General features: G+C 42.7%; 1 protein-coding gene across 4 annotated transcripts; it reads right to left on the reverse strand.

The window, feature by feature from the left end:
* Positions 1-1,410: 1,410 nt before the first annotated feature.
* ssh1a (slingshot protein phosphatase 1a) lies at positions 1,411-27,598 on the reverse strand. Of its 4 annotated transcripts, none has more exons than XM_084056196.1 (15): positions 27,470-27,598; positions 23,136-23,173; positions 15,334-15,431; positions 10,329-10,393; positions 9,630-9,751; positions 8,801-8,863; positions 8,551-8,616; positions 7,369-7,560; positions 7,137-7,230; positions 6,424-6,552; positions 6,157-6,203; positions 5,884-6,030; positions 5,331-5,531; positions 4,329-5,013; positions 1,411-4,173 (listed from the first exon to the last, which is right to left on the reverse strand). In XM_084056196.1, the coding sequence occupies exons 1-15, from the start codon at positions 27,548-27,550 to the stop codon at positions 3,049-3,051; spliced, it is 3,153 nt and encodes a 1,050-aa protein (XP_083912322.1). In that variant the 5' UTR covers positions 27,551-27,598; the 3' UTR covers positions 1,411-3,048. The 4 variants fall into 4 exon arrangements, with proteins under 4 accessions (XP_083912322.1, XP_083912321.1, XP_083912324.1 ...); XM_084056195.1 differs by having other exon boundaries at positions 8,801-8,869; XM_084056198.1 differs by lacking the exons at positions 23,136-23,173; positions 27,470-27,598 and adding an exon at positions 20,913-21,016 and having other exon boundaries at positions 8,801-8,869.
* Between the last annotated feature and the right edge of the window lie 182 nt (positions 27,599-27,780).

Consider the following 27,780-nt stretch of genomic DNA (forward strand, 5'->3'; position numbering starts at 1 on the left):
AGAACACTTTTACCCACCGCCTCAGAAAGAGGGGAATTAAACTGCATGGTTTCATGGACTATGACCAATGTAGAGCCAGACACTATAATTCCATAACTCCATCAGAGTGAAGATGAGGAATTGTATGCTTTCCTTCTTACCCACCACGGTTCACATGCCAATGCCATGGCCTGTACACAGAAAGTCATGCCAGAAAACCTTCAGATAAGCAGTCAAGTAGAGGAATGTTAGAGGAGTGTGGCTGTGGTAGAGGTTGAGTTACTCTCCTTCGTTGTAAATAAAATAAATCATAACCATCCTGGGCTCGTCTAGCCAGGAGGACTGCTAGTGTAATTGACATGAACAATAGCTGAGAAATTTCTGTTTTTACCTCAGTCTCTATAGTAACACCCAAAACAGGATACTTGCTCAGATAATAAAACAAAGGCATGTGCAGCCAAGAATTCACCAGCACCATCGGCAGAAGAAGGGGAGGGGGGCTCAGCCCACAGCCTGTTGGTGTAGATTCTGAGGGGTTACTGTGCTGACATACAGACAGCTCGTGTTCACTGAAAGTATTCTACTGGAAACTGGTGTCTGTTTGTTTACTAAGAGTGATAGAGTACTTAGAACATTGCATTGTTGTAAATCATCGGCAAAGTTTCCTCCAGATAACAGCTATTTGAAAATGATTTCTAATGGTATGGCAGTCACCTCCACACTGTCCAATACAAGCCAAAGATTCAGAAGAGCCTCTGACATTTAGTAAGTCTCTTATCTGACCTCACAGACATTAAAAAAGTTCAATAAAACCATCCGCTCTCTTTGTTATATTAACATTAAAGGGATATTTCACATTCAAACATGTTTGGGGTAATTTTATCAGACAGTACCAGACAGTTTTTAAGTTGCTTGATTCAGTGTTTAGATATTTGATATTCATTTTATCAGACACGCCACCTTCTTATACAAACCCATTGTAACCATGATGGATTCCTCGAAAACACCCGTTCTTGGTCCTGGTGACTGATATTGTCCATCTAATGCGGGAGGAGACCATGTCTTTTCAATGTCCTTAATTTTTTTTATTTTTTACATAAAAAGAAAATAAATGTAAAAAGTAAAAACACTGTCTCCTCACACATCAGTAGGGACTTTTCCAAGGGGCACACGGCCAAAGAGAGGGGCAACGACGCCCATGGCCGTCGTGAAATTCCTGCCCTGTGACTGACAAATCAATGCAACTACCCTATGTAGTGTAGTACAATCAAATGTTCTCATTGTCTTCATACAGTTTAACAGCACTCAACATTAATGGACTCAATTGTCAACAATATACGTATAAAAGATTTATATTAACAAAATATGTTACATAGGTACAGGTTGATTAAAACATGGATTTGGTTAAATTATACAACAGGGATCATAATATTATGAAAGAAAATTTATTTCCATAATAAACACATACAGTACATTTTAACGAACATAAAAAGTGCAATATGCATTCAAACTACAGCAAATGTACAGTAAAAAAAGTTACTGCATAATTAAATATAAAAAGAAAATGGTTACAAAAACTGTAAAGTAACCTATTGTGAGCCTTGTCACATCAGCGTGACAACGGCTGTAAATTTCATTGACGATATGAGCAAAAACATGACAGCTATGATGAGCCCAGTGACACTCCACTGTCTCGCTTTTGTTTCTTTCAAAAAGGTGCAAACAAGGTGTTACAGCGTTTAAATACTGTATATGATTGACATTATGACTCACAAGTTTTATACAGCTTCAATGGTGTATCCAATTTGTTGAGACAGCCATAGAACTTTGGTCTTCCACATTTCAATGAGCACAAATGAGTTTTAAACCTTGGCAATGCTCGTGAACATAAAAATATAAGACATAGAAGATTCAGTATGGAATATTCTGTTTTTTGTTTTCTATACTATAAAATGTTCAGAATGCATAAGTCTGGGCGAAAAAAACAAAAACGTAAATGTTTCACATTATTTGATTTGATGACCTAAAGTCTATGTCACCAGAGGTGCTCTCGCATTGTAAGATGATTTCAAGCCATGCAATGTGACCCTCACCCTGCCCTTCCCCATAACACAGTAGGGAATAATGAGGTCAATAACATTGTTCTCATGTTATATTGGAAAATAGCTTTTGTACTAGCATCCACTCATTACAAGCAGTGCAAACAAAAAGGAAAACCATACATACAAATGTCCCCACCCCCACTCTTGTAAGAGGAAGATAAAACCTTCACTCTTATCCTGTTCACCCAAAGACTCACATACACTATCGCATTCATGCATTATGAATAATTTAACATTATGGGTTTTAAATGTATTTCTGTAAAATTCCTATTTGCTTTTATATAGCTTATTGGTGAATTCAATAAGAGAACTGAATTGAAATTCTAAACCAGTGTTGATTTGAGAAAGAACTCTTATGCATGTACCATGAGTTAACCCTTTATTTTACAATCTACCACTCTACCATCTAGTAAGGTATTGTGTGGGAAACCAATTTACAAATACATTGCTTTCCTCCACATTTCAACTCAAGTTCATCAATGTACCAGACAGGTAATGATAGTACCAGACCATAATTTGGTAAATACGAGGTCATAGTAAGAGCGTAAAAGACTGTAAAGTTAAGGGTTTTACCCCATCATAGTCCTTGCCTTACACACAGCTCTGTGCCTCTGCTCTCTCGGGTAAGGCACTTTAGTGTCCATGAATTAAACCAAGGTGGAGGTGAATTGATGGCTTACATACTTGACAGATACAGCAATATGACCCTCCTCACTGTAAGCAGCAGTATCAGAAACAAAGTGGCAAAGGAGGGTGTTGATGGGCACTATACTAAACTCTTCATTACAAAGGTTGGCATACGTTTTCTGCAGGCTCCTTTAGTCAACAAGCCAATGATATTGGCACACACTTTTTTTTCATCCATTTCATGAGACAACTCTCCCCTTTCCAGAATCTGTCTGATCCCCTCCAGCTCACCAGAGGGAGGGTGGTGGGATAGGGGAGGAGTGTACCTCCATCCTTCCTGTCAGCTTCTCGGCTCCTGGGCCGGTGCTCTCTCTGGGCTGTGCAGGTCCCTGCCAGGCCGAGGCTGGGCAGGGATGGTGTGGCAGTCCCAATCAAGGCCAGGGTCTGGCTCTGGGGACAGGGAGAGGAGCAGGAGAGTGCCTGCATCTGAGGAGCAGGCTGAACATAGGTCCTCAGAAGAGAAGTTGAGGCTCCCCAGCTTGGCTAGTGAGTTGGAGCGTTTGAGTCTGGAGGGTAAAGTGAGGCCCGCTAGGCGCATGCGTGTTTCGATCTCTTGGGCCCTTTGACGTACTAAGCCAGGTTTCCCCCGCACGCTACGCAGGCTGTCACTGCTGGAGCTACGTGTCAGAGTGGAGCCATGAGGTGAGGAGGTGGGCGTCAGCAACCCAGACCCCATCACACCCAGCAAGGCCTCATTGGTAGGTGGCACCACCAGTGGCTCGAGGCGTAACTGGCACGGTGTGGAAGCTTTAGTGAAGTCGTCAGGTAAGACTGAGAACTCCTCTTCCTCATCGGTGTGAACAGAGCTATTCTTGGGCCTGCAACAGGAGTGAAAATGCTGCAAAGAGGGAAGGCTCTCCTGGGATGAACCTGATAGCCTCTCCAGTCTCTCTGCCCGGCGACGTACAAGCCCAGACCTCTGTAGCTGCATTAGCATCTCCTGCTGCAGGCCAAGGTGGCATGTCAACACAGGCTTCTCTTCCTCCAGAGCCAAACTCATCAACTCAGGGAGAGCCTCTGAAGCTCCTGGAGACGGCAGAGTCTCCTTCTCACACTCTATTTCCAGACCATCACAACCATCCTCAGGTTCTGTTATGTGTGGCGAGTCTCCCAGCTGATCCTTTCGGTCAGTGTCAGCTACGTCCATGGAAGGGGAGATGGCACAGTTGGCACAGTTGCACAGATGGCTACAGGGTTTCAGCAGCTGCCCAGAGGAATGCAGGACATCTGGGGATGAGGTGGACGAGAGTGGGTATGAAGAACCAGGGGGCTCAATGGAAGCAGGGTCAGTGTTAAGGCAAAGTTTAGTGGCCAGAAGCGAAGGCCCTTCTTGCTGCCTCAACTGACAGTCCCAGCGAGCAAGCAGAGAGGGATCAACCAGCTGAGGGTTTGAAGAGGCAGTTTCCTAAACACACAGAGAAGAATGGAGCAGTGAAGTGAAATTCCTACAAACTGGAATACCACTACGGTTTCTCCGTGACTTGAAAAATGCTACAATGTGGATCTTTATCTACTTGCATAATCCAGCACCACATACTGCCCCTGCTGCCCAAAACTTACATTGAGGTTGTGCGGACTGCTCAAGTGGTTGTTATTGTTGCAGTTTTCATTCAGGGTTGCCAGGTCCATCCCGTTACTCTCTGTGTCAACCAATTCTTCCGCGTCATCACCGTCACCCCCGCCTCCTCCATCAGGCTGCATGAGCACCTCCATCTCAGCCTCCTCTTTCTGCACCTCCTCCTCGTCCTCTTCCTCCACGGTGCTGAACTCCAGCCTCAGGCGCAGCTCCTCCAGGGGCTCTGGACCACGGCAGCAGGTTTGAGCAGCTGTGCCCTCCCCGGATGGAGCAAACTGGGGAGGCGGCGGGCCTTCCCGCCCCTCGAGGGCTTCGTCATCTAGCAGGGCATCCCGCTCCACATCCTCGATTTCGATGAAGACCTTGTCCATGTTCAGGAGGGGAGGGCCACGCACGGGTGTCGATGGCTCGCTGTCCAGGGCCGAGTCAGAGAGCCGGCGGAAGTAATAGTTGTTGTAGGCGGGGTCTACCTCCAATGCAACTGTCCTGTGCGGGGTGAGGCATGCCGCCCCCTTGTCGGTCAGAGCTTCCTCGCAGCAGGGGGACATGCCTGGCTCTGGGGTGGGGTGGCCTGTCTCCTCCCCTACACAACAATGCGTCATCCCCTGTTGCCCCTCCGTCATTTCACAGTCTGGGTCCGGACGCCATAGCTTGTTGTGACGCTGTTTACTGACACAGTAAAATGGAGAGGATGAGGGCAAGAGGCATTCAAATGAGAAAGACAACTAATGTATATACTTGATGTAGAAAATTCCAATAGAAAGAATGCAAGGCTGAGTTTTCTCTCTCTCTCACACACACACACACACACACACACACACACACACACACACACACACACACACACACACACACACACACACACACACACACACACACACACACACACACACACACACACACACACACACACACACACACACACACACACACACACACACACACACACACACACACACACACACACACTTTAGAGGGGTCTGTACCTGGCATCCAGGATGCCCTCGTACTCTGCTAGCTGTCTCATAAAGCTTGCATTTGGTCGTGTGATGCTCCTCTTCTCCTTAACAAAGTTGTAGGCCTTCTCTAGTGTCCAGCCGAACTCTTTCATGGCATAGGCAATAACTGTGGAGGCAGACCGACTGACACCCATCTTGCAGTGGACCAGACACTTGGAGTGGTTCTTCCTATTCAGGATAAATAAAAATAACTCTGCCTTAACAAGTGGTTTATAGATTAGCGCAATCGTCTGTGTAAAATGTGAATGAATACTGGACGCCACTTGTCAAGATTACTAGCTACATTGTGGTAACCATAGTTGTAACCATAGTTTGTTTCTATGTCCTTCGTCAATAGAGAGGTAATATTTTCTCTGTTATGATCCAGTCGTTTGCGAAGAAGGAACATAGGAAATGAGATTTCACTGATTTGGCAGTCAGCATAAAAGAATGGCATGTCTGACTCCGGTGATGACGAAGTGTTTCTAAAACATGCTTAACATGCAGTGACTTATTGACCTCTGTGGCGTTAACAACTCACTTTGCTTTAACAATGAAGTTGTATGTGTCATTCCAGTGAGCCAGCAGGTCAGTGGCCTCCTCATCATAGACGCGTATGTTGTGATAACTGAATGTGCCTGGAAAGAAGTTGTCTATCTCCCTGGTGACATTGAGGATATAGCCCACCCTGGGGAGGAAAGATAGTGTTACTGGACACTTTTCCATCAACATTCCTAGTTGAACAAAACACAGTGAAAGATGTTTTGAACAAGGTTGCTGTATCTTAGCGCCTCTGTAATTGCAAAATAATTACCCCGTCTCTTGTAGCTCTTCCAGATTGGAGGCATTCCATTCTGATCCCTGCCAACAAATGACATGAAAGTACTGTTTATACTCTGTTTTCACCCACTCTGTATAATTGTTCTCTTCTCAGAAAATAAAATAAAGGTTCACAAGCAACATTAGTCAGACACCGGACATTCACTGAGCTGACCAGGACAAGAGACCAAGACCTTTCACAGTAAACCATAGTGTGACTAAATGCTTCAGCAGATGTAGGAAGTGACATGAGGCATCTTACCAAGTACAAATGGTCAAAAATGAGTGTGGCCTTGTCCATCTGACCCAGGATCAGTAGCATCTCGTTGTCGATGAACTCTTTGTACTCATTCAGGTTACAGTTCATGTGCTTCTCCAGCTCTGTACGGATCTGGGAAAAGCATTAGATCGCAGACACTGTTATTTTAGAGCCTCAAAAAGTAATACTCTTACAAGACCAGCTGTTAATACATGTCCTTGTCTATTCACAGCTTCAGCCATATAACGTACATTAACAGACCATTCAAATCAATCTGTGCTTTAAAATGCATTAAAACTTCAATGATAATAAGGTACCTTTGGCATAAAATAAAGGAACAAAAAAGTTCAGTGTTGAATTACTTCGAGCAAGTTTCAAGTCTCTGCAAGATCATTTTCATACCGTACTGAAATAAATGGTTTCCCTGAAAATCTAACAAACAATGGTATGCTTTGGAAAATGATCAGCAGTGATCTCAAGTATACCGTGTGTCAGTCAATGGCCAGATCGCCAGAAAAAGAAATAGGACAAATGCATTATTTTTTGGTTTCCGGGTGGTGCTCAAAATAATTAATATGTAACTTCATAATTCCATAAAGTGAAAAAATACTTGAAGTGTGTTAACATCAACAAACTAGCCATTCAATGTGTTTAATTTGATCCAACAATTGATTGGAAAAAAGGGAGGTATACTCCTGAATAGGTTTTCTTTTCACCTGTTTGGAGGTGACATTCTCCAGATCCTGGCACATCATGAGGCTTCTGAGTTTGGCTTTGATAAGGCACTCTGTCCTCTCTCGTTCTGAAGGCCTACCAAAGATAACAAGTCTTGTTAGAGACCTACAATTAAATAGCATTCACACAAACATGGCTACTATAAATCAGTACATGGGCTTCTGTATGAGTGAATCATATACTCTTCTCCAGAGCCAATTTACGTTAACTGACCCAACAAACATGGTTGGCGAGTCAGGCCGAGTGGTCTCCAAATCCTTCATGGCATTCCACTCGTTGATAGAGCTCTGCTCTGAAGCAATGCAGCTCTCATAGTAGCCTATCCAGGTGAGGGCCATCCCCCCCGGGAAGTAGTTGTACCTGCGGGACACCTCGCACGCCTTGTGCAGGACCTGCAACGCTGACCTACATTGAGATTGTATGTAAAAGAATAATGGTCAGAGTCGTTAAGTTTATAGTTCATGATAGTGGCTCAGATTGCTTAGATGAAATTTGATAATCCAAAATTGACATTGCAAATTTACGTCACACTTTTAGCAAACTTTTAGCACCACGTGAACAAAGCAGATTCTGAAATGTGTTTTGGAAATAAAATTGATGTTACAATTTGAATTAGTAAGAAGATCCAATAGGTAGTGGTACAGTATGCTTTCGAGACCTTATCACCATGTTTGTTTTTGCACATGTAAGAAACATTACATTACATTACGTTACAGTCATTTAGCAGACGCTTTTATCCAAAGCGACTTACAATAAGTGCATTCAAACAACAATGGTAACACTTTACCAATCATTGTAAACGGGCGGGAAAAAAACATTGGGTCAGGTTTTGTCATTTTATTATTGACAGAATCCAATGTAAGTCAATCGGGAGAATATTTTGGATTATTATAATTTTTTTTATCTATGGAGCAACTATTTAAGATATCGCAGCAATATTTGCAGTTACATCATGGCTAGTGAAAGAGGGAGTCCCAAAACGGGACTCCCTCTTTCATTGGTGTGTCGCCCAGGTTGTGCCTAAACCCTAACATTTTACTGCACAAAAACTATACCTAAACTTAACCTTAACCTCACAAACACTATGCCTAACCTTAACCTCACAGAAATTATGCCTGAATCTAACCTCAAAACCCTGTCTACCTGGGCCAAACACCGGGAAAAGAGACTCTCCCCAACCAAAACCACTACCAAAGCTTAAAGTCTATGCATACTTGTACCAGCAGGTGGCAGAATGAGTCTGCACTGCCTCAACTGACTGGTCTTTAGAAATGTTGTGGTGCAAATGCCTGTCATGTGCAGTCAGAAGATTTATTGTCACGTGTGACGTGTGATTTATTACCCAGTATAATTTGTAAGCTGCCACCGTGGCTCCATAGGTTGATTGTTACTCACCACATTGCCTGTACTGACACCGGTTTGAAGACATGAGTCCGACCTGCTGTGTTCACTGTAAACCCCCTGGGGAGAAAATAAAACAGACGATCATTCCCTGGAGCACAATAGGTCTACTACATGACAACGTTAGCTTGAACTATTATAAAAGAACAAAATATAATCTGTATCTTCATATTTCAGTATATTCACACTAGGTCTCGTGTCTGTGTCCTGACAGTAGGAGGTTAGGGTGACAGAGGGAACTTACCCATCTCCGTCCAGATGAATCTTTGTATCACTCCACAGAGGCAGCACCATGCCTATGGAACAGCTTTTGCTGACCAAAAAAAAAGGCAAGTTAATACAAAACATCTGTGTTTCTCTGAAATTGCTCAATTGCAATGAGGAAGACACATTTACAAAAGTAGGCTATAGTGGAAACCTACCCAGAATTTAGGTTTGGAAATATCTACAGGCTAAGCCCAGGAAATATTTTTGAACATGAACACATTTCTGCAAAAACTAGAAATCAAAGAGGTAATATGCAAACCTGGGACAAATATGGTACTTGTGATACTGAACTTGCAATGTGATCATGCGTAATTTTGCAACTGCTCCACTGGGGATGAATTATAAACGATGGAACAACTCCCTAGGACCTAGCAGGGAATTTCCTTTGACTAAGTGATAACAATGCGACGGAACAAAGTTCACCTGGGTATAAAACCTCAAACAAATACACTGTTGGATCATCTCCAAATTTGATACCACGCAATGTCTGAACTGTGAGTCTAAAATGACGAGTGCGCTCAATCACAAATATGTTTTAAAAATACAATTACAGCTTCATTGTCTAGTTCAGTAGAGTGTAGAGACAGTGGTTGAATAACGTGGCACATAAGACAGTTCAAATCACACAGCAATGCCCTGAGTGCTAATTTAACACTCTGGAGAGTACAAAAAAAAAATGCACCACAGCTAAGTGATTGAGAATCACATGTATTCATTTGTTTTTTCAATATTAGTCCCTTTGAACAGATATTTGATTTTTTGGCAAGCAGGGCAGGTGAATTCCTGTACCGGTTGTATGTTCATACCTGTCCTTGTTGGTGAAGTCCATTCCCAGCAGGATGTTTTCCTCCGTGTCCTGTCGCCCACTGGTGTAAACCACCACCATGTAGCGCACGCGGTCTGACCACGCACTCTCCAACCGCACTGCCTGGATGCAAGATAGTCCACATGTTACATGCCAGTGTAGCACTGCACTGATTTTAAATGTATATAACGGTATATTGATACCATCCCTATCAGTTGTGTCAGATGCAAAAACATGTGATAATATAGCATCAAATAACAACAATCCACTTTTCTCAGCTAAATGCATGGAATTCATTCAAACAAAGCAACTTTCAAGTGCCCTCACAGACAGAATATCCTGGTCATACTGTATGCACATGTATTTCCCTCTTGATTGTGCAAAGGTACTATAGCATAGTGTGGCAATTAAGTCCTCAAATGTGAGCATCCTGGCGGATAACATAACTCTTACAAACACTAAACTAACACACACTGTTTAACACATATCCATGGAAACATTGGGTAATGCTCTCCTCTGTGTGTTCAAACATGTCTTCATGAGCTAATAATTATAGCGAGCAAATGAGAGTCTTAAGTACACAATAAAATGCATTCAGAAAGTTTGCCATGCCAGGGTGCCAGATTGTTACTCACTGACCTTGATTCTGTGTGTGTGTGTGTGTGTGTGTGTGTGTGCGTGTGTATGTGTCATCTCTCACCAGTTTGATTCTGTCTTCGGAACGAAGAATGTTTATCATCACTTGCAGGTGCTGAGGTAAGTCGCCTGTTGAGAGACAAACAAACAGATCCATGACAACAGCTGTGTGGCGATTCAATATCATCTCACAACATTGTTTTATGTGATTATAAAACTGTGTAGTCATATTGCCAATTAATCTCAACTTCAAACCAAATGAGATCCAGCCCATATTACTGGGATATTTTATGTGAGAATATTAACTGCTGAATGGCAAGGCATTTGAGGAGTTGGTGTAATGTAACGCTCTGCTCTAATCTGGCTGACAATATGTGACATTAGAGTTCTCCCTGGTGTTAAAGTCAAACTATTCCAGATCTGCACTGGTCTGTGCATGGACAGTGGGCACTGGGTACATGTTACAGTATCTTGCAGTGTGTGATTCAAATCTGTTGCCTGTCGATCAGTAGATTAACCAATATTCAATGTCCATATATAATTGTCAAATATGTATCTATTATATCCAGTTCCGTGCCTGGTGGACACAGTGACATTGAGTGAAATGCCTGTGTGTCTGCTACTGTATGTCAGCAGGCATACTTGAGGCTCTCACATTGGCTCTATCAATACAGCCTAATCATATAAGGCTTCCTTGACTTGAACGAGTCGACTTTGAAACAACTGACTTTGTCAGTCCAAGACAAGAGGCATCATTGTCTAATCAGCTGAAGTGTGTCATCGATATAATGTTTCACAATTAACTGATAACACGTTTTCCTTCTTTACGCTAAAAAAACGACCCTCCTCAAATTACATGGTTAACCATGAAACTACAACAAAACACTTCCTTCTGTGTTCGGTTGGCAGTTCTTGGTGTCTTCTGTGGAGGTAAATTAGCCCAGAAAAATGGGGTGAGAACATGGGCTGTGGATTACGGTAATCTCCTACAACTGCAGTGGTATTCAGCTATAGACTCAGAGGGGGAGCCAAGTATGCTTCAGTGTGTCACAACAGGTAAGAATGAATGCCCTCCTAGGTGGTTTTAATTACCGCTTTCAGCACAGTGCACAACGTGCCAGGCCATCTACCTGGACATGCTCCCTTCTGCACCCAGTGACAGTGGTTTCTCATAGTATTCAGGCATACATTTAAGGTTTCTCATAGTATTCAGGCATACATTTAAGGTTTCTCATAGTATTCATTAATACATTTAAGGGATTTATTCTGGAAATATTTCCGTTTCACAATATTCTGTGCACATTCACAAAATGCAAAAAGAAAAAAAAATCATCATTGCAGTATCAGCATCAGGGACTTCACAATGTTCTCATTGACAGCAACAGGAGCACTATCAATGAGGCAGGCATGATCCAAGTGCTCTCCTCACTGTTGGCAGAGTTGCACGTGCTAGATTGATTTATCCTGTTAGAATACGCTTGGAGTTGGATTTTAATGCAATGTATGGGACTCTACTTTAAGTACAGTGATACTATTATGCGTTGATAGCATTTCATTAACCATTACGTGAACACCGGTTCATATGTCCCTCAACTACAACCCTTCAGTTGTTTTCAAACCGTTTCCAATCCCAGATCCCAAGTAGGTCAGACTGAAAAACAGTCTTAACCCCATCATGTAAGTAAGTGTGGATCGGAGTGTGTTCCAATGAACCACAACAATGCTTGTCAAAATATTTTAAAGCACTTGAGTGCATACAGGGGTTTAGCTCAAATAGCTATACCTAATTTGGCAGCCAAGTTGGCATCTGTTCTGGATAACAACAGCTGGAGGCCATAGGTGTTCTTCCCAGCCAGTCGAGCTCAGAGGCAGTCTGCCTGCCTTACCCAGAAACATACTTCTATACAGACACATATCTGTTAAGGACGTCTGAAGGCACTGACAAGAGTCTTTAAGTGCAGGCCACAAACATTGTGTGGACAGTCCAGGGGTGGGCATGTTCACAGTCATTTGCCTTTTCATAATCTACCCATGATATGGCTTATTGGTTTCAATGCTGTGTGGATGAATTTCCAAGTTTGGCTGTTTGTAAAAGCACAATTTTCCATAGTTTGTTGAGAAATGCACAGGATGCATTTGCAGAACACCAATCATGTTCATACCGAGCCATACTTTGTGTGACACGAGCCATACTTTGTGTGACACAAACACGGAGACACAAACATTGAGCCTCGCGTGGACATGCCCCGGTCGGTGTATGCTGAGGTTCGCTACTGCATCATTTTAGTCTGTGCTTACCCCAGCGGGGTCTAGTCCATGTATGTTACAGTACATCTGCTATCAATTGGCCTTAAGGCCAGTTGAGTCTGTGGTTTTTACTGATTGCAAGAACATTAGCATTGAATTTCAGCTTTTAAATCAATTATTCTTATGACGTATGTATGAACTAGTTAGTATTTGCTATGGGCGATACCCAGTGACAAGACAGAGCTTGTAATCCATGATGTCACACCAATGAACAAATCTGCTGGGAAACAGGGAAGAGACAGAGGTAAAGTGGGCTGATTTTCTCAGGACCATGGCATATTTCCTCTCTGGGAAGTGGGAACGGACAACTACTGTGTAGCATACAGGGTTCACTTTGATGTGCAAACATATTCACAGAAGAGTCAGTGACTCAATTGCAATCAATGTAATAGCTTCAAGATCTACAATCGCATGACCCAAATGGACCGGTAAGGGTCAAAGGGACCGGTAATTTAGTTCCATGGCATGGACTCATGGATTTTGACACTCTCCGAGTTGAATTACACTGAGGGGTTTGCTGTGTAGAGTTGCTAATCTGAGATTGAACTTGTGGGGTCTAAAGTCATAAGGGCTGTCATGGAGCAAAACATGTAAAAAGCAAGCAGTGTCCTTACAAACGTAAATACGCAGTAATTTACAAACTACAACACAGAGAAGACAACTTTCTTGACTAAAGGCCACAGTGACTGCTGGTAAATTCCCCAAATGCTTTCCCTGCCAACTAGGTTTGTAGACTAAAGTAGGCCAGGGCCTCCAAATTGGTTGGTTACCTGCCAAAGTGGCTAGTAAAAAGAAAGACAAACTTGCCAGCAGGTGGCAAAGACTTACAGTAGGAGGATTTGGCTGGTGGCTGGCATAGAGATTTCCCAGCATGCCACTAGATCAGACCAGCCCTGTGTGTTTGGAACATTTATCAGTAGCTTTGAAAATGAACTCTGATAACCATACCTAGGCCAGGTGAGACCTCTGATTACCAGACCTAGGCCAGGTGAGACCTCTGATTAGCAGACCTAGGCCAGGTGATTTCCCAAAGCCAGCATGTACTTTCTCTATAGGCCTATCTTCTATATATACAATTGGCAAAGTGGATGTGTGCGTGTTTGCGTGTCGTGTTTGTCAGTGGCATGTTAGGTTTCGCTTTTGGTTTGCGTGTTGCAGTTAGGTTTCGCTTTCGGTTTGCATGCTGCAGTTAGGTTTCACTTTCGTTTTGCATGCTGCAGTTAGGTTTCACTTTCGTTTTGCGAGTTGCCAAATCATGTGCGAGAAACAAGCACCAGTGTTGCAGGGAACGTCTATACGCTCTTCTGTCTCTGTCTCCGATGTGCGGGCCAGGCTACTAGACGGGAGGGCCGCGTAGCGGCCCGACCCTCTAGTATTTAACAATACTAGACCATACCCGGTGAAAGGCGCAGGTGAAAGTAGTTGCAAAGTTGGGGTTAATGCACGTCCTGTCGCACGGTTTCTCCCCCGCGCGCGTCCCGTCGGGGCGCCCCCCCCCCCCCCCCCTTCCTCCCCGTCGTGGCTTCCCCCCCTCCTCCCCGTCGTGGCTTCCCACCTCCTCCCCCCCGTGGGTCGCGTTGCGTCACCCCTCCCCACGGGCATATATATATATATATATCAGCACGGAGAATGGCGTAGGCATGTTACTCGCCCGCCGCGGGTCCGTCTGGTGTGTTTACTTTCCACAGAAAGAATTGTGCTGAGAGTGGGCGGGGTGTCGGTGTTGCCATGTCGGCGTACTGTAAGCGCTGTAGGGCCAATGTTGGTGGTATAGGGTTCGTTTGGTTTGGCTCGTTTTCATAGACCTTGCTGCTTGTTTCTCTCGCGAAACCTGGCAACGACGCATGCGCAGTTTGATCAAGAGTCCCCCGAACCACGAACCAAGACACCGCCGCCACCACCACCGTGAGGTTACTAGAATTATAGGAGGATGTGTAATCACTTGAAGTAGACTGCAGCCTGCATAGTACCTTTAATGTCCTCTTGTTTAATCCATTTAAAATTTAAATGGATTTAACAAGAGGACAGTGACGCAAACTTCTCCAACCGCCAAATTATCTTAAGCAATTAAAACAAAAAACACAAATTTTACACAAGCGGACAAACATTCATTCACACGCTGTAAGTTATATGAACTGATGAGTTTACCCATTACTGGGGCTCCAGTCATCAGTGTTCTTTATCTGTTCGTCATTTCTAAAGGTTGCACTTTACACCACTACTAACTTCAACACATGTATACATCCCTTCCTTCTACTACAGTCTATTCACTATATTCACATTAACGCTATCATACAATAGATGGTGGATAGACATGGACAGAAACACTGATGTCCTCTCTTTATTGTGAAAATAAGGTGTGCCCACAGTTGTACCATGCACAGCACTTGCTTGCTAATCTGCTTAATCTACAAGACTGGAACGTGCTTATCAACCGGGCACCTTTCCTCCAGCTCCACACAGGAGCAAACATCTGAACATAAGAACTATCAAACAAACACACTACATACAGTGAAACATCTGAAATTAGGAGGCTAATTGACCATTTCACTCAAGCATATTGCTCTTACTTCATAGTCTGTCCAAGAGACAAACTAGATGCCGTTGTGACTCAACCATGAAGTAAGAGCAACATGTCTACTGTGTGGCAATGGTTTATGAGCTAAAGAATACTGCTTCAGTAGCAAGTGTATTCATAGCGGTTTGCCTACCAGTGTCAACTTCAGCTGGGACTTGATAGTGTCATGCCTTGTGGTTCTTACCTGCATGTTTGTGGTGGGGATGTACTTTCTGGCCCTGAGCACAGCTTCCCTGCAGAAAGAGTGCAGCCCCCTTCACCATGAAGAAGCTCTCGCTTAGGCTGTGAAACAAACAGGAGACAGGGGGCGGGCGTTATACTATAGTAACAGTACTCTCTATCAGACACTGTGCTGCAGGGCCTCAGCACTGCACATCGGCTCTAAATGGGACTGCGTTCCACCTGTTTATTAGAAGCATCACTCCATCTACTTTTCAGCGTGCACCGAGTGGTAGCTGAGAAGTGAGACAAATGGCATTCTGTTTCAATACAGAGGTGCAGTACCAAATATTAAAGCAATGAGATGAGGATAAATCATGGATGTCTGCTGCCAGTACATTACCACGACAGCCAACTGGGGAAAGCCCAGTTGTCAGCCACCATAGAGAGGGAGGCCTATGGTTCTGCAGCAGTGATAAATCAGGCTTCAGCCCGAATGCTTATCTGGCCTTTTTTGTGCTGCATGAGCTGCATTCTGATTTGATTTGTCGAGTCTGCTGCTGGATGGGCCTTAATGGAAAACAGACCTAAATAATTGACCCAACTGCAGTTGTTTGTGATACCAAATGTTTCTAATGGCTGATAAATCTGTCTTTTGCATAGTAAAATCTGAAGTGTTAATTGAACTCTGAGAGTGTAGAAATGGACGCAAAAGGGTCAATTAAAACTCCTGATTTTACTGTGTGCTTTCACACCTGCCTTCGTAAATAAAATCCTCTCAGGTTTCTTATGCTTCTGGGAAATCTACAGATGACACAACAGCAGAAGAGACTACAGTGAAAGTGGGACTGAGGTCCTACCCTTGAGCTTACACCAATTATTCCGTTTGACTGTTCTTACAAAGTCACTACATCGGCACGCTCGTAAATCTACCTGGCTGGCAGCAGGGTGGAACGCGCTCGTAGTATTCTGTGTGTTCAATCTGGTAAAGCAAGACATCATAAAAAGAAAAAAGCACAGGTGTGATGACAGATTGAAACATAACAAAATCCCAACCAGAAACACAAACAGTACTGCGTGCCAGCAAATCCCAGGTCTTAACAGATGTATCTGGGTGACTTTTTATATCACTACATCAATGTTACATTTAGACCGAGATGCGTTCCCAAAATGACCTCTCTCTGGCCACACTTCCATTGTCTAGTATAGCAGACCGGAACTGGACCAAATAGAGAACAACAGTCCCCGTCTTGTGCTTCTCACACTAAACTCCCCCCCAACCCCACTGGAAAGAGACAAAGTTCTATAGTGACCATATGTAGCCACTCAGGTAGTGTTTGTCTCACATTTGGCAACTTTTCTGTCTATTCTCTCTCCGCAAGAGAATTATGAAGCTGTGAGGTGGCTACTCTGTCAGGGGATGATGGATATTATGAGGCAAGAGCTGCAGTAGCAAGAGAAAAACATAGGCTGGAGAATATAAACTCAGCTAAACACAGTGTTGCGTGCAAACACCAACTGGTCACAATGCAACCTACTTCATCTGGCAGACCAGCAATGGATTCAGTGGACTTAAATGATACCTGATAAGCTATCAGTGCAAACAATTCATTCTTTTGACAGCTGAGGATATGTGAAACTTGCATTTCTCCTGGGGTGTAAATCAAAATCTGTGGCCACCACTCTGAAGGCCATACTCAGACAGCCTAATTAAATAGCCTCAGCTCTGGTGTCTCTCACCCTCCAGCACCCTGCTATCAGCCTCTCCACAAACGCTACAGCTAAAAATACATCTGGTATCAAGGCAAACAAAGACTGACAGAAAGGCTTGCCAGAGAGCCGCAATGATTCCACATGATTATAACCTACAGTACCTACAGTCCAAAGACATTCAGCAGCTCTTCGCCATTGATGGCAAAAAAGACATCAGGTTATACATAAGAATGGGGTAGGAAGGCAACACCATGTCCCAAGCATTGTATCCCATTCAATCACAATAGTTTTTTGGGGATGATAGCTTATCCTTCTGATTGTAGTTCAATATCTCAAAAGAACTCAAGGACGTAAGTTACTGATCCAGTTCACTGGTCTGATACAACACTACAGCTCTAAGTACTTCTGAAGCTTACGGTGTAAATGTCAAGAAATGTCAAATCATAAGCAGATATTTACTACTCTTGCACTAGTAAGTAATTCGAAGGACACTTTGAACAAGTTTAACTGTAAAAAATACAAAAAGAAAGGTTTAACAGTGGCTTGGCTTTCAGAATCATAAAAAAAGAAACGTAATAATGGTACTAGGCATAATGTTACTTAAGATTCAGATCGACTGTTCTCACATTTCATCTGTAAAGGACCTAACGGATTTAACGGTTTCCCAAGCCACTGGAGTGACTTCTGTGCGCTGAACTCACATGCGGCGTATCTCGCGCTGGTTCAACACAGCATTCTCCACAAAATAGGGCAGCATCTTCATCACAGCCTCCTGAGGTGACTCTACAACCAGATGCATCCTGTTGTTGACCCGGGCGAACCCGCAGCTCTCTCCACTATTGAGCTACCTCCTCTCCAGCAGCTCCGAGAATTAGTAATGGAGCGTAATATGAGAGTAGATACAATGTGCCAGGTCTCATCCCACACAGAGTGACAGACAGTTCAAGCTGAGGAGTCTGCACTCATCGGCGTTGATCAGTGCATAAGCGCTGCCTATTCATATGTCAATCCCTCTGTCCGCCTCTGCTTCTTCATCTGCGAGTAGACTTATAAGAAAAAGCTTTGTCAGGCTCCTGCCTGGAGGGAGTTGCTGCAGTCTCCACCCGTTGCCTGAGGCTGAGAGGGTTGTGCTTGCCGTCTCCTTCCCTTACTACTTTCTCCCTCTCTCTTTCGCGCGTGCGCACACACGCACACACGCACACACGTTTCCTATTCCATGATCATGAACTCTGTGATTGTTTACCATCCTCCATCAGATCTGATGCAGACACCCAACAATGTCCTACTTTTCAGATTTAAGTAGTGAGAGGTTCCCAATTTAGCTGTGTCAAACATGTCCAGACCCAGGACCTTGCAATGCTTTATCCAACAGACACCAGCTCTACAGAGCAGTAAAGAATGCCCCTTTTCTCTCCTTTAGCCTGGCACCACAAGCAACACCCACTTTCTAAACTGTAAAAGACAAATAGGAAACGAGAGGAGTTTTGGCACAAACCCTTCAAATGGGATATCTTGATCTTTTTAGTGTGGACTTTAGAGCTGCATACCAACCCAAGAATCAACTGACTCCCAGGCAGCACTACCAGGGAGCTTCCCACATGAGCCAAGCATGAGTGGAGCGGACTGGATGAACTGGCAATGGGTTCTCTCCAAATCTCATTACATTCAGGCTTATAGGGGAGGGATTCCCTTGCTGGCGCTATCATACAAGTGGCCGGTGGTGCCTGTCACTCCAGTGTGCCTCACACTGACCAAATGTGTGACATTGACAGAAGGTGCAATGATAATATAGGGAGAACATATTTCTTAACACCCCTGGCTGAAGTCTGATGGAGAAGCCTTACAACAATCATTGTTCTTTATAGTGGTAAATACAGAGGGGGAGATTCACTGAACTCAGGGAAAGAATGTAACATAATCATGTGAAGGCTAACCTAAAGACTTGTTTAAAGGTTAGCTCACAAATGGGTCCCTGTTACAGTGTAAGGTATGCCTTAAGTGGACAACAGTCTGTCATAGACCCCTATCACCCCACTTTCTTGTCTCTCTTGCATTGGGAGAATTTGCAGACAGTGGACACTGGTGAGAGCAATGGCTCCGTGACAAGGTAGATAACACAAGACCATCCTAACTTGTCAACAGGACGAAATCGTCAATAGCTTACAATAATAATATCATTGTGTGAGCTGTATGTACGGCAATAGGATTCGCCTTGCTACAGGTAGTGCCTCTATACAGTAAGACCAGATTCAGGAGCAGTAGAGAGGAATGGAGGCTGGGTTACAGCTAATTTAACTGTCATACGTCACCACGCTTTTAGATGAAAATCAGTTTTGTAAGCCAGCGGTTATTACTAGGGCAGAGGAGTAGCAGGAGTCATCTTAGCCACTGCTCTGAGTCACCAGGTGTATGACAGAGGTGTAGCGGATTACACAAACATCACTACAAAGAGGCTACACAGAGGCAGTCACCAGGCTAGTTTATTATTACGCTTTCTCTGTGATCTGCACATACTAGCAGTACAATGGAAGAGAAGCAGTTTCTTGTGGCTGGCTGTTGCATAATGTTGCCACTTTCTCACTGACTCCATTGAAAAGAGCAGGGGGAGGGTTAAGCTGAGCACACTGTACATGGAGTAAGAACTCTCCTCAGGTGTTAGGGGCGGGGGGGGCAGCACAGGATACAAATGACATCAGCACGTTCTAAAGAAATGATAACCTACAGGCCCAGTTCTACTCCAGTTCCTTTGTGGCTTGTGCAATTCCATTTCGACCGGTCTACACTCTACACACAAGCACAGTAGCACACCACTGATACAAACCACCACACGCACAAACAACCTTGCACGCACATGCAGACACACCAGTCCATTTTCATGATGAACATTAGCAGTTCTGAAGTGTGCCTTTTGAGTAAACAAGTATGGGTTGCATAAAGTTCAAAAGTTATTCATTTTGATACCCCCACATGACAAAACGTGGTTGCGGGGTGCTTCGTTGGACCCCCTCTTCTCACATTTTAAAGCTCTCTGCAAACATAAAGCCTGCAGCACATGGGCATGCACACAGCAAGAACACACGCACGCACACACAAAATTCAAGAGGGATACAGCAAGTGCAAACGCACCTCTCAGCATTCATATAGCTGTCAACCTAATATATAGTATATACAACTGGCAAATTCTGCCCCTCTCAAAATAAAAACTATAAATTAATAACTAATGACAAATGATATAAGCTGTGCTTGTACTAGCTGTTTCATTGCATAATAGTGTCAGTAACCTCCAGAAACTGGAGCAATATAGAGGCAAGACAGGCCCCAACTCATAATGCATAGATCTTTACTCCATCCATGCAAAGCACATTGGTTAGATAAACTGAAATCTTAATAGCTTTGCCTGCATTTTATTTCAAGGTCACGACAATGCTTTTAGCCTGGGTCATCGGCTTTCTCACTGCATTCTCTACTCCTGAAACTGTGTGAAGCCTTTAATCAGTAAAGTCCAGATGATAATGCACAGCAGATGATCCCAATGACTTTCAGACCAATTACGGAAAATAATTGAAACTAGGCTCTCTTAATATATGTGAGTGAACACAAAGTAGAATGTTGTAATAGATTGCAGCTTGTGAGCACAATTTCCAGGCTGCTTTTATGTGTTCTAAGTGCTACACAACATTCTAGTTAGTGTAATTCAATTTTCATTATGGTCCATGAGAGGAATTGTTCAAGATGTAGCCCACAATACCCTTGATTCCCTAAGATGTGTCTGAATGCGCAGAAACAGAAGGGGACAGCCTTTAGCTGATAATCCTAACCACAGCAACTTGAACATCATAATCAATATCTACCTATGCCACCTCACCACTTCCTGTGATTGCTGATAGTTACCAGTATTACATTGCCATCTTTGATACCACAGGCTGGCCAGTTCCTCCTGTATTTGTTGTTATCCACAGTAGGGCAGGAAGCTGTGACCTGTTTTCAGGCATCCTGTTTTCAGCAGCGACAGAAAGACTATAATGTCAGATCCACACAAAAGACATAGGGACAAAAGGGTCTAAAGAGAGACTTTCTCTGTCATACAGCCTGCACCATAACAACAAGACAGCTTGACAAGCAATTATCTGACGCTAATGAAGCAGTAAAGGTCTGCAGCGTTGTTGTCCCAAATAGTTGAACATTTGTTGGATTGATCTGAAAAAAAAACACGCTTATAATATTCAGAGAAAAAAATATTTTTTTCTTCAGAAAAATGCTCTTACATTTTGTAGCATGAGAGTTATAACAATGAGAAATGTAATTCTTCCAATGAGGAAATGCTGTTGGTCAAGTTCTTGACAGATTAAAAAAAAACAGAAGATCGCCACTGATTCATTCACACAAACACAAATAATATTCCATGTGTTAATGACATGTAAGAGACATACAGCGTGGACTGACTTTCACTGCTTAGCCACAATTCAAAAGTGTGCTCCTCAGAGCGCAGATCCCCGCCAGGCTGGGATGCCTACCCAGGGCCTGCAAAATTTGGAAGCCAGTCATAGCCAATTGGAATGGAATCGGCTAAATATACATCTTGAAAATATAAATAAAGATACATCTTGCTCACATGACTCTAGAAATAATATGTGTGCGTTTTGTAGGAGTAGTATCAAAAATTTAAACCAATCAATAATTGGAAGAAAACACAAAATGGCCGAAATTCTTGTCAGGTGGAAATGGGCGTGGCCTATGTGGTGAGTTGCATCCTGATCCAAGGAAAAAGATTTTGATTGTAAGACCTACAGTTCAAGAGTTATAGGCCAAAACATTTGAACATTTTTGGGTAGAGGTTCTTCCTTGGCCTTCTGGGAGTGTGCGTGCAAAGTTTCACACTGATTAGTCCAACGGTGCCAGCGATGAGCTGTTCACAGACAGACAGACAGACAGACAGACAGACAGACAGACAGACAGACGGACAGCCTCACAGGGGTGAAAACATAATTTTCAGGAGGCCGTTCCGGCTTCCTGACGGGGATAATAATGCATATATTAGTCTACTAATAATGCATATACTGGTTCTCAACGTGGGGTCTGTGAACCACCAGGGGCCTAAATGGACCTTCTGTCTGTACACTCAGAGTTAAATTAACACTGAGAATTTTACAAGGTATATTTGGGATCCCTGAGATAAAAAATAAATAAATGGTATCAAATGAGAGTCCGTGGCCGAATACAAATCAAACTGGGGGGTCCTTGAAATAAAAAAGGTTGAGAATCACTGTACTATCCCATACATGCATTTCCTCCCACCGTCTGTCTAGGCTAATCTATGACGAAAATTCTAATCCTACAACGTAAGTGTAAATGTCTGTTTGTCCGTCTGTTGTTCACGTATCTCGAGAACGGTCCAACCAACCAACTTCAAACTCGGCACACGTGTCGTCGATGACCCGAGGGACATTTATCTGCCCGAGGTCGTCAAATAGGCGGTTGTCCAGAACCGCCGATCTGACCGATATGCCTACATATAGGCTTAACCAATATATAGTTATGCGCATATTTGGGACCAACCGACTTCAAACTCGGCACACGCATCAGCGAGGACTCGAGGGAGTGCGGTGCCTGCTGTCGAGTTGTTCGGATAGGTGGTTGTCCAGAACCGCGATCCGATGTCCACATAACGGAATACTGGTTATATGCAAACTATTTAACTTGATTCATCCCACAATGGTTGTTGTCTACTCCTATTTTTTCAAACATTAATGTGGGGTGATATGATGGCAATATCGTGTGCATATACAATATATTTAAATGAGAATAGGCATGCAGCATAAATCTAGGCTTCTAAAAGTTGTAAATCAGTTGTTCTTGGTCAGTCAAGTATTCTAAAGAATAAATTAGGCATAAACTGATCTTACACCGTTTAAATTAAAACATTTTTTAAAACATGCTTGTTTGACTGGTGACAATAACATGTTATCTCATATGCTCAAGGGAATTCATTACTCTCCCACACAGACACATAATGATGCATTACACTGGATTCAGTCAACAGCAAATATTACTTGCCTGTTATCTGGCGTCATTTTGTCACATGAAACTTGAGGGAAAAGGCTTAGTTAAACTTACCTCAGATTTATTCGCCGTTCATCATCACTCCCCAAATCCTGAAATACAGATAAGGAAACATATCACATATTAAATATTACAATAATACATTTACAATACAAGCCTCTTCAATGACATTGTTAGAAAATTCAGTGGATAAAGGAATACTTCACCCCCAAATAGTAGTATTTATTTATACTTTACTTATTTTCTATTATATATATTATGTTACCACAATTCTGCAGAACAAGTCTCGCCAACCTACTGCTTGTACTTGTATAAATTAGAGACAAAAACAATACTTATTGATTCTTGAGAATTAAAAAAAAATAGGGGTCAATCCTATCCTATAATCCGCAGAGTAGAAAGTCAGTCGCATCAACGGATCTCCCAAAAATATTGATAACTCTGCAAATCCCCATAAATAGAGTACCCTGATTTCATCAATATCACGTCAGTAGACAGGCCCCGACTCCTTATTTGGGCATGCCCGACAAGGAACTCCCATCTATGGGCATAAAAGGGAAACGGACAAACAGACGGGTACAACGGGTATTGCATTACCAGGTTGGGTAATCATTGCCAACTTAATTTGTTCCCGACTTGCATCATTCCTGACTTGTGGGGCTCTCGAGTAAAAACATCAAAACTTTAACAAACATTTGTTTATAAACTCCAAAACAATGCTCACAGTGTAATCGCAACCAAGTATCTTGTAACCAGTCTGTGTCCTCAGTATTTACAAAATATCACTATTTCACTGAAACTTTATTGTTGAAAAGAAAGAACAAACAATGCACACGCCTGGGAGCACGCATGCATGTGAACTGAGCTCCTGTTGATCCCCACAGGCATGCCCAGGCGCATTCCTCCCAGTAAGTGTATGAGACGGTTTACACCGGAAGTGATTTAGAAAGTAATATCTTCACCTTAACAGCGATGTTTTGGAAGTATTAAACATACGACTACATAAAGGGCACTTGGGTTTACACTCTGAGCATTTATAAACAGATTTTTATGAAGTATTGCCGTTTTTAAACACAGACCCCTATTTTTTCCAACTATATTCTCTTAATTTTTTGATTCTTCATTCACCATAAAGTAGTGTGATACAAATGAAACTTCTCCTTGCATTTAAGCCATCACAGGGTGAGTAAATGATAGGCTAGTCATTTTGGGGTTGAAGTATTCCGTTAAGCTAATTGGCAAGACAAAGCATGTAGGCTCTCCTATTACCTAATCATAAATGATAATAAAGTAAGTAAAAGGATCACTGGCTAATAAGCCAAATATCATTATAATCGCCCTCTAGAACTAAAAAACTAAAAAACGCTTTAAATATTTTATAAATAGTTAATCTTTTACTCGAGGGGGACAATGCCTGTCGCAAGTTGATGATGTAATTTGTCTATGTGTGGTCCAACCCTATGGAACGTATGGAATGCATGTGCTAATAAAAATGTATTTAAAACATTGTTTTGATGCTATATTAACAAGGGGGGGGGGGCAACGGGGGGTAAGTGTGGAAGAGCCTAATATATCTCCCCTGGCCAATGATCCCTATTTAGTGGTTAAGATGTTTCGCTTCCCACACAGGAGACACAGGTTTGAATCCTGGGTGTTACACAAGGTCAAGTGGTCTTAATAATGTTCCATACAAATTAGAATGGTGGTATTGTATGAACTGCAAAATTCGTTTTTATATAAAATAACACTTATGAAAAGTACAGAACACAGCTAATGTCTGGAGTGTCAGGCATCTGTATAATAGCTGCATGACCTATATTATAAAAAAGGACAACAATAGTTTAATACTTTTCATCATGAGAGCAATATGATACCTGATAACTGTTCCCCTGCATTCTAAGAGAGGCGAGTTGCACTACATTGTGAGAATAGCCATTATGATCACTACAGATGGATTCATTGTATTGGGACAGTGGAGTGGAGTGTTAACATTACAGCCTAAAGGGCATCAGGCAATGTTATGGGATGTGAATGCTAAAGAAGTAAACCAAAGCTTCACCTATTTTAAGATGCTAATATACAGATAATATTTCCTATATTGGGTGGTTCATCAAAAGGCAACCCTAACTCCAGGTAAAGCTTTATTAAAACGTTTAGTGCAATCAACATTGTGGAATAATGCTGATCTTATATGTTCACACTGGAAAGCATAAGTTAGGGAAAATAAATTACTAGACCTAAATAGAGGTAAATTGATGAGACCATAATTGGTGACACAGATAACAGAGAGGTCACAGGGGCACAAAGAAATTCCCATCATTGTAGCATTTTAAGAGATTCTTAAGAGTAGTGCTGTTGCTGTTCACTTGCAGTTACTACAAGTGTAGCCTCACAGTCTCTTTTTCTCTCACTTTGCTTCGTTCAACAGACTAGAATTTAAATTCCAGCCATGATTTAGTAGCACAGAAACCCTGACAGAAGCAGTAAGAATAGAATAGAATAGAAACATTAGAATGCCACCTTTAGGGTGGACTAACAGTAAAAATATGTAACTGTTTGCAGAGAAGAGCAATGTAGTATGAAATACAGAGGCAGGCTGTACTCTGTATCATATTACCTTCACAATGCAATGACTAATAATTTCACAAAGATCAATGTCTCACATCACAGTCTCCTTAACCGATCATTACCTATATTGTTTTTTCTACCAGTTCCTTCCTACAGTAGCTGCACCCCTCCACCCCTCATAAGAAGATGACATCATAGCTGCAGCAGCCTCCTGTGAGGCTGGTCATTTCCACCTCAGGAGGTGCTGGACCACAATAGCTACACTTGTGACAGTGAATTAGAGCACTAGGCAGTGAAAACTTGTCAAACTAATGCAAGAACTACCAAGAAAAGATTAATCTCATTATACCCATGTCTTAAATTGCTACTCTGAGACTACAAAGCTGTGTTATTTTATTGCTCTAGTTCAATGAAACAAAACCTACTAACTCCACTACACTTAGATCTCTAGACAACTCTAAACACATGCTAATTAAAACACCTGTGGTTCAAAATAAATCCATCTACTGCTCTAAAATGTTATTTACCAGTGCAGTCATATAGGTTGGATTGAAGCATTATCTTGTTTTTAGCTAGGACTTAGCTCCCCCAACTGGTAGAACGAAACAGTGTGATAAGAGACAGCTCTGTCTTACTGGAACATTACTGCAGTTGAAAATATCAATGTGAAAATATTGGTTTATGGCAACGGTTCAATGATGAACATAACAAATAATTCTTATTGTGAGTGACCATTCACCTCACATCCTCTTGCCAATTGGTTTATAATTTGGAATATGAGCTGACTCTTTCCACATGACTGCTTTCCAGTCAGTATAAATAACAGACACCCCTTTCCTTGTTATAGTGATCAAAGCAGAAGACCACAAGAAATTTGATACCTAATCTTTTACCTACGGTCACTACCACCCTTTTACCTAAAACATAGTTTGATCATGCAAGTACATAATATAAATCATTCTGCATATTATCATTTAACCTATGATGCCCAAATGAATGGACTGCAGTGGCGTTTGGCGAACCTGGCCTACAGTAGGATAACATGTTAAGGGAAAAAACGATTGATACATGATGTGGAATGTCAGTCTGTCAGGTATATATCCTTAAAAGCTAGCTACAGTAAGCAGCTACACTTTTATGCATTTTTGCTATCCTAACTAAGCTCCACGCTCCTCGACCTCTTCTACCTCCAATTGGTCCCTAGCCAAAGTAAAGAGACGCAACGTGGAACAACGTTAAATTCATACCTCCTGCGGGTTCCTACGAATGGCAGCTATGTTGATGTGTATGGAGACTGTGGATTGTGGAGGGCTGAGCAATCTATCTACAATACATGTTTTACCACAGATTAAAACGTTATGTAGCTATAGCTAGCATATTGCGCTGGCTGGAATACCATAACGCTCGCCCCAAAACACAAATCCCACCTGGTATTCCAGGCTAAACGTAACCAGTAAACTGTGCCTAAACTCAACCTTATTCCTAAACGTAACCTCAGTAAAACGGTGCCAAAACCTAACCTTATTCCTAAACTTGACCTCAGTAAAACTATGCCTAACCATAAACTAATTTCTAACCTTATCCTCAATAAAACAAATACATGAATACAATAACCACTTTTTCAAGCGGTCCGTGGGGGATAAAAAAAAAAGGGGGTGAGCGTGTTTTGGGGCGAGTCTTCCCGGTTACAACTGGCTGAATTATGCTAGTTTAGCTTCATTCGGCGGGCCTGACTACTATAGCACCATTCCCAGTCATCCTCCGTGTTTCCACAAACGCTTTTCCGTCCTCGAGCCACTTTAAACCCACGTCCATCTTACCTCCCCCGCGGTAGTGGTGGTGGTGCTGGCGGTGGACGCGGCGCTGGGGGTCGGGGAACGCTGCAGAGTCACCAGCGCCATGGTTGGAAGTCGAGGATGCACTGGCCGTGGCCGCTGCTATAGTGGGCTAACGGATGATGATGGATGAGAGCGGTGTGTAAAGTAACTGAGTACATTTACTCATGTACTGTAGTACTCTAAGTACAATTTTGAGGTACTTTTACTTTACTGGAGTATTTCCAATGTTCAGAACTCTTACTTCTATACTCCACTACATCTCAGAGGCAAATATTGTTTTTACTCCACTACAA

The sequence above is a fragment of the Gymnoscopelus microlampas genome, assembly GCF_963454915.1.
Source record: "Gymnoscopelus microlampas genome assembly, chromosome: 4".
Classification (NCBI taxonomy): Eukaryota; Metazoa; Chordata; class Actinopteri; order Myctophiformes; family Myctophidae; genus Gymnoscopelus; species Gymnoscopelus microlampas.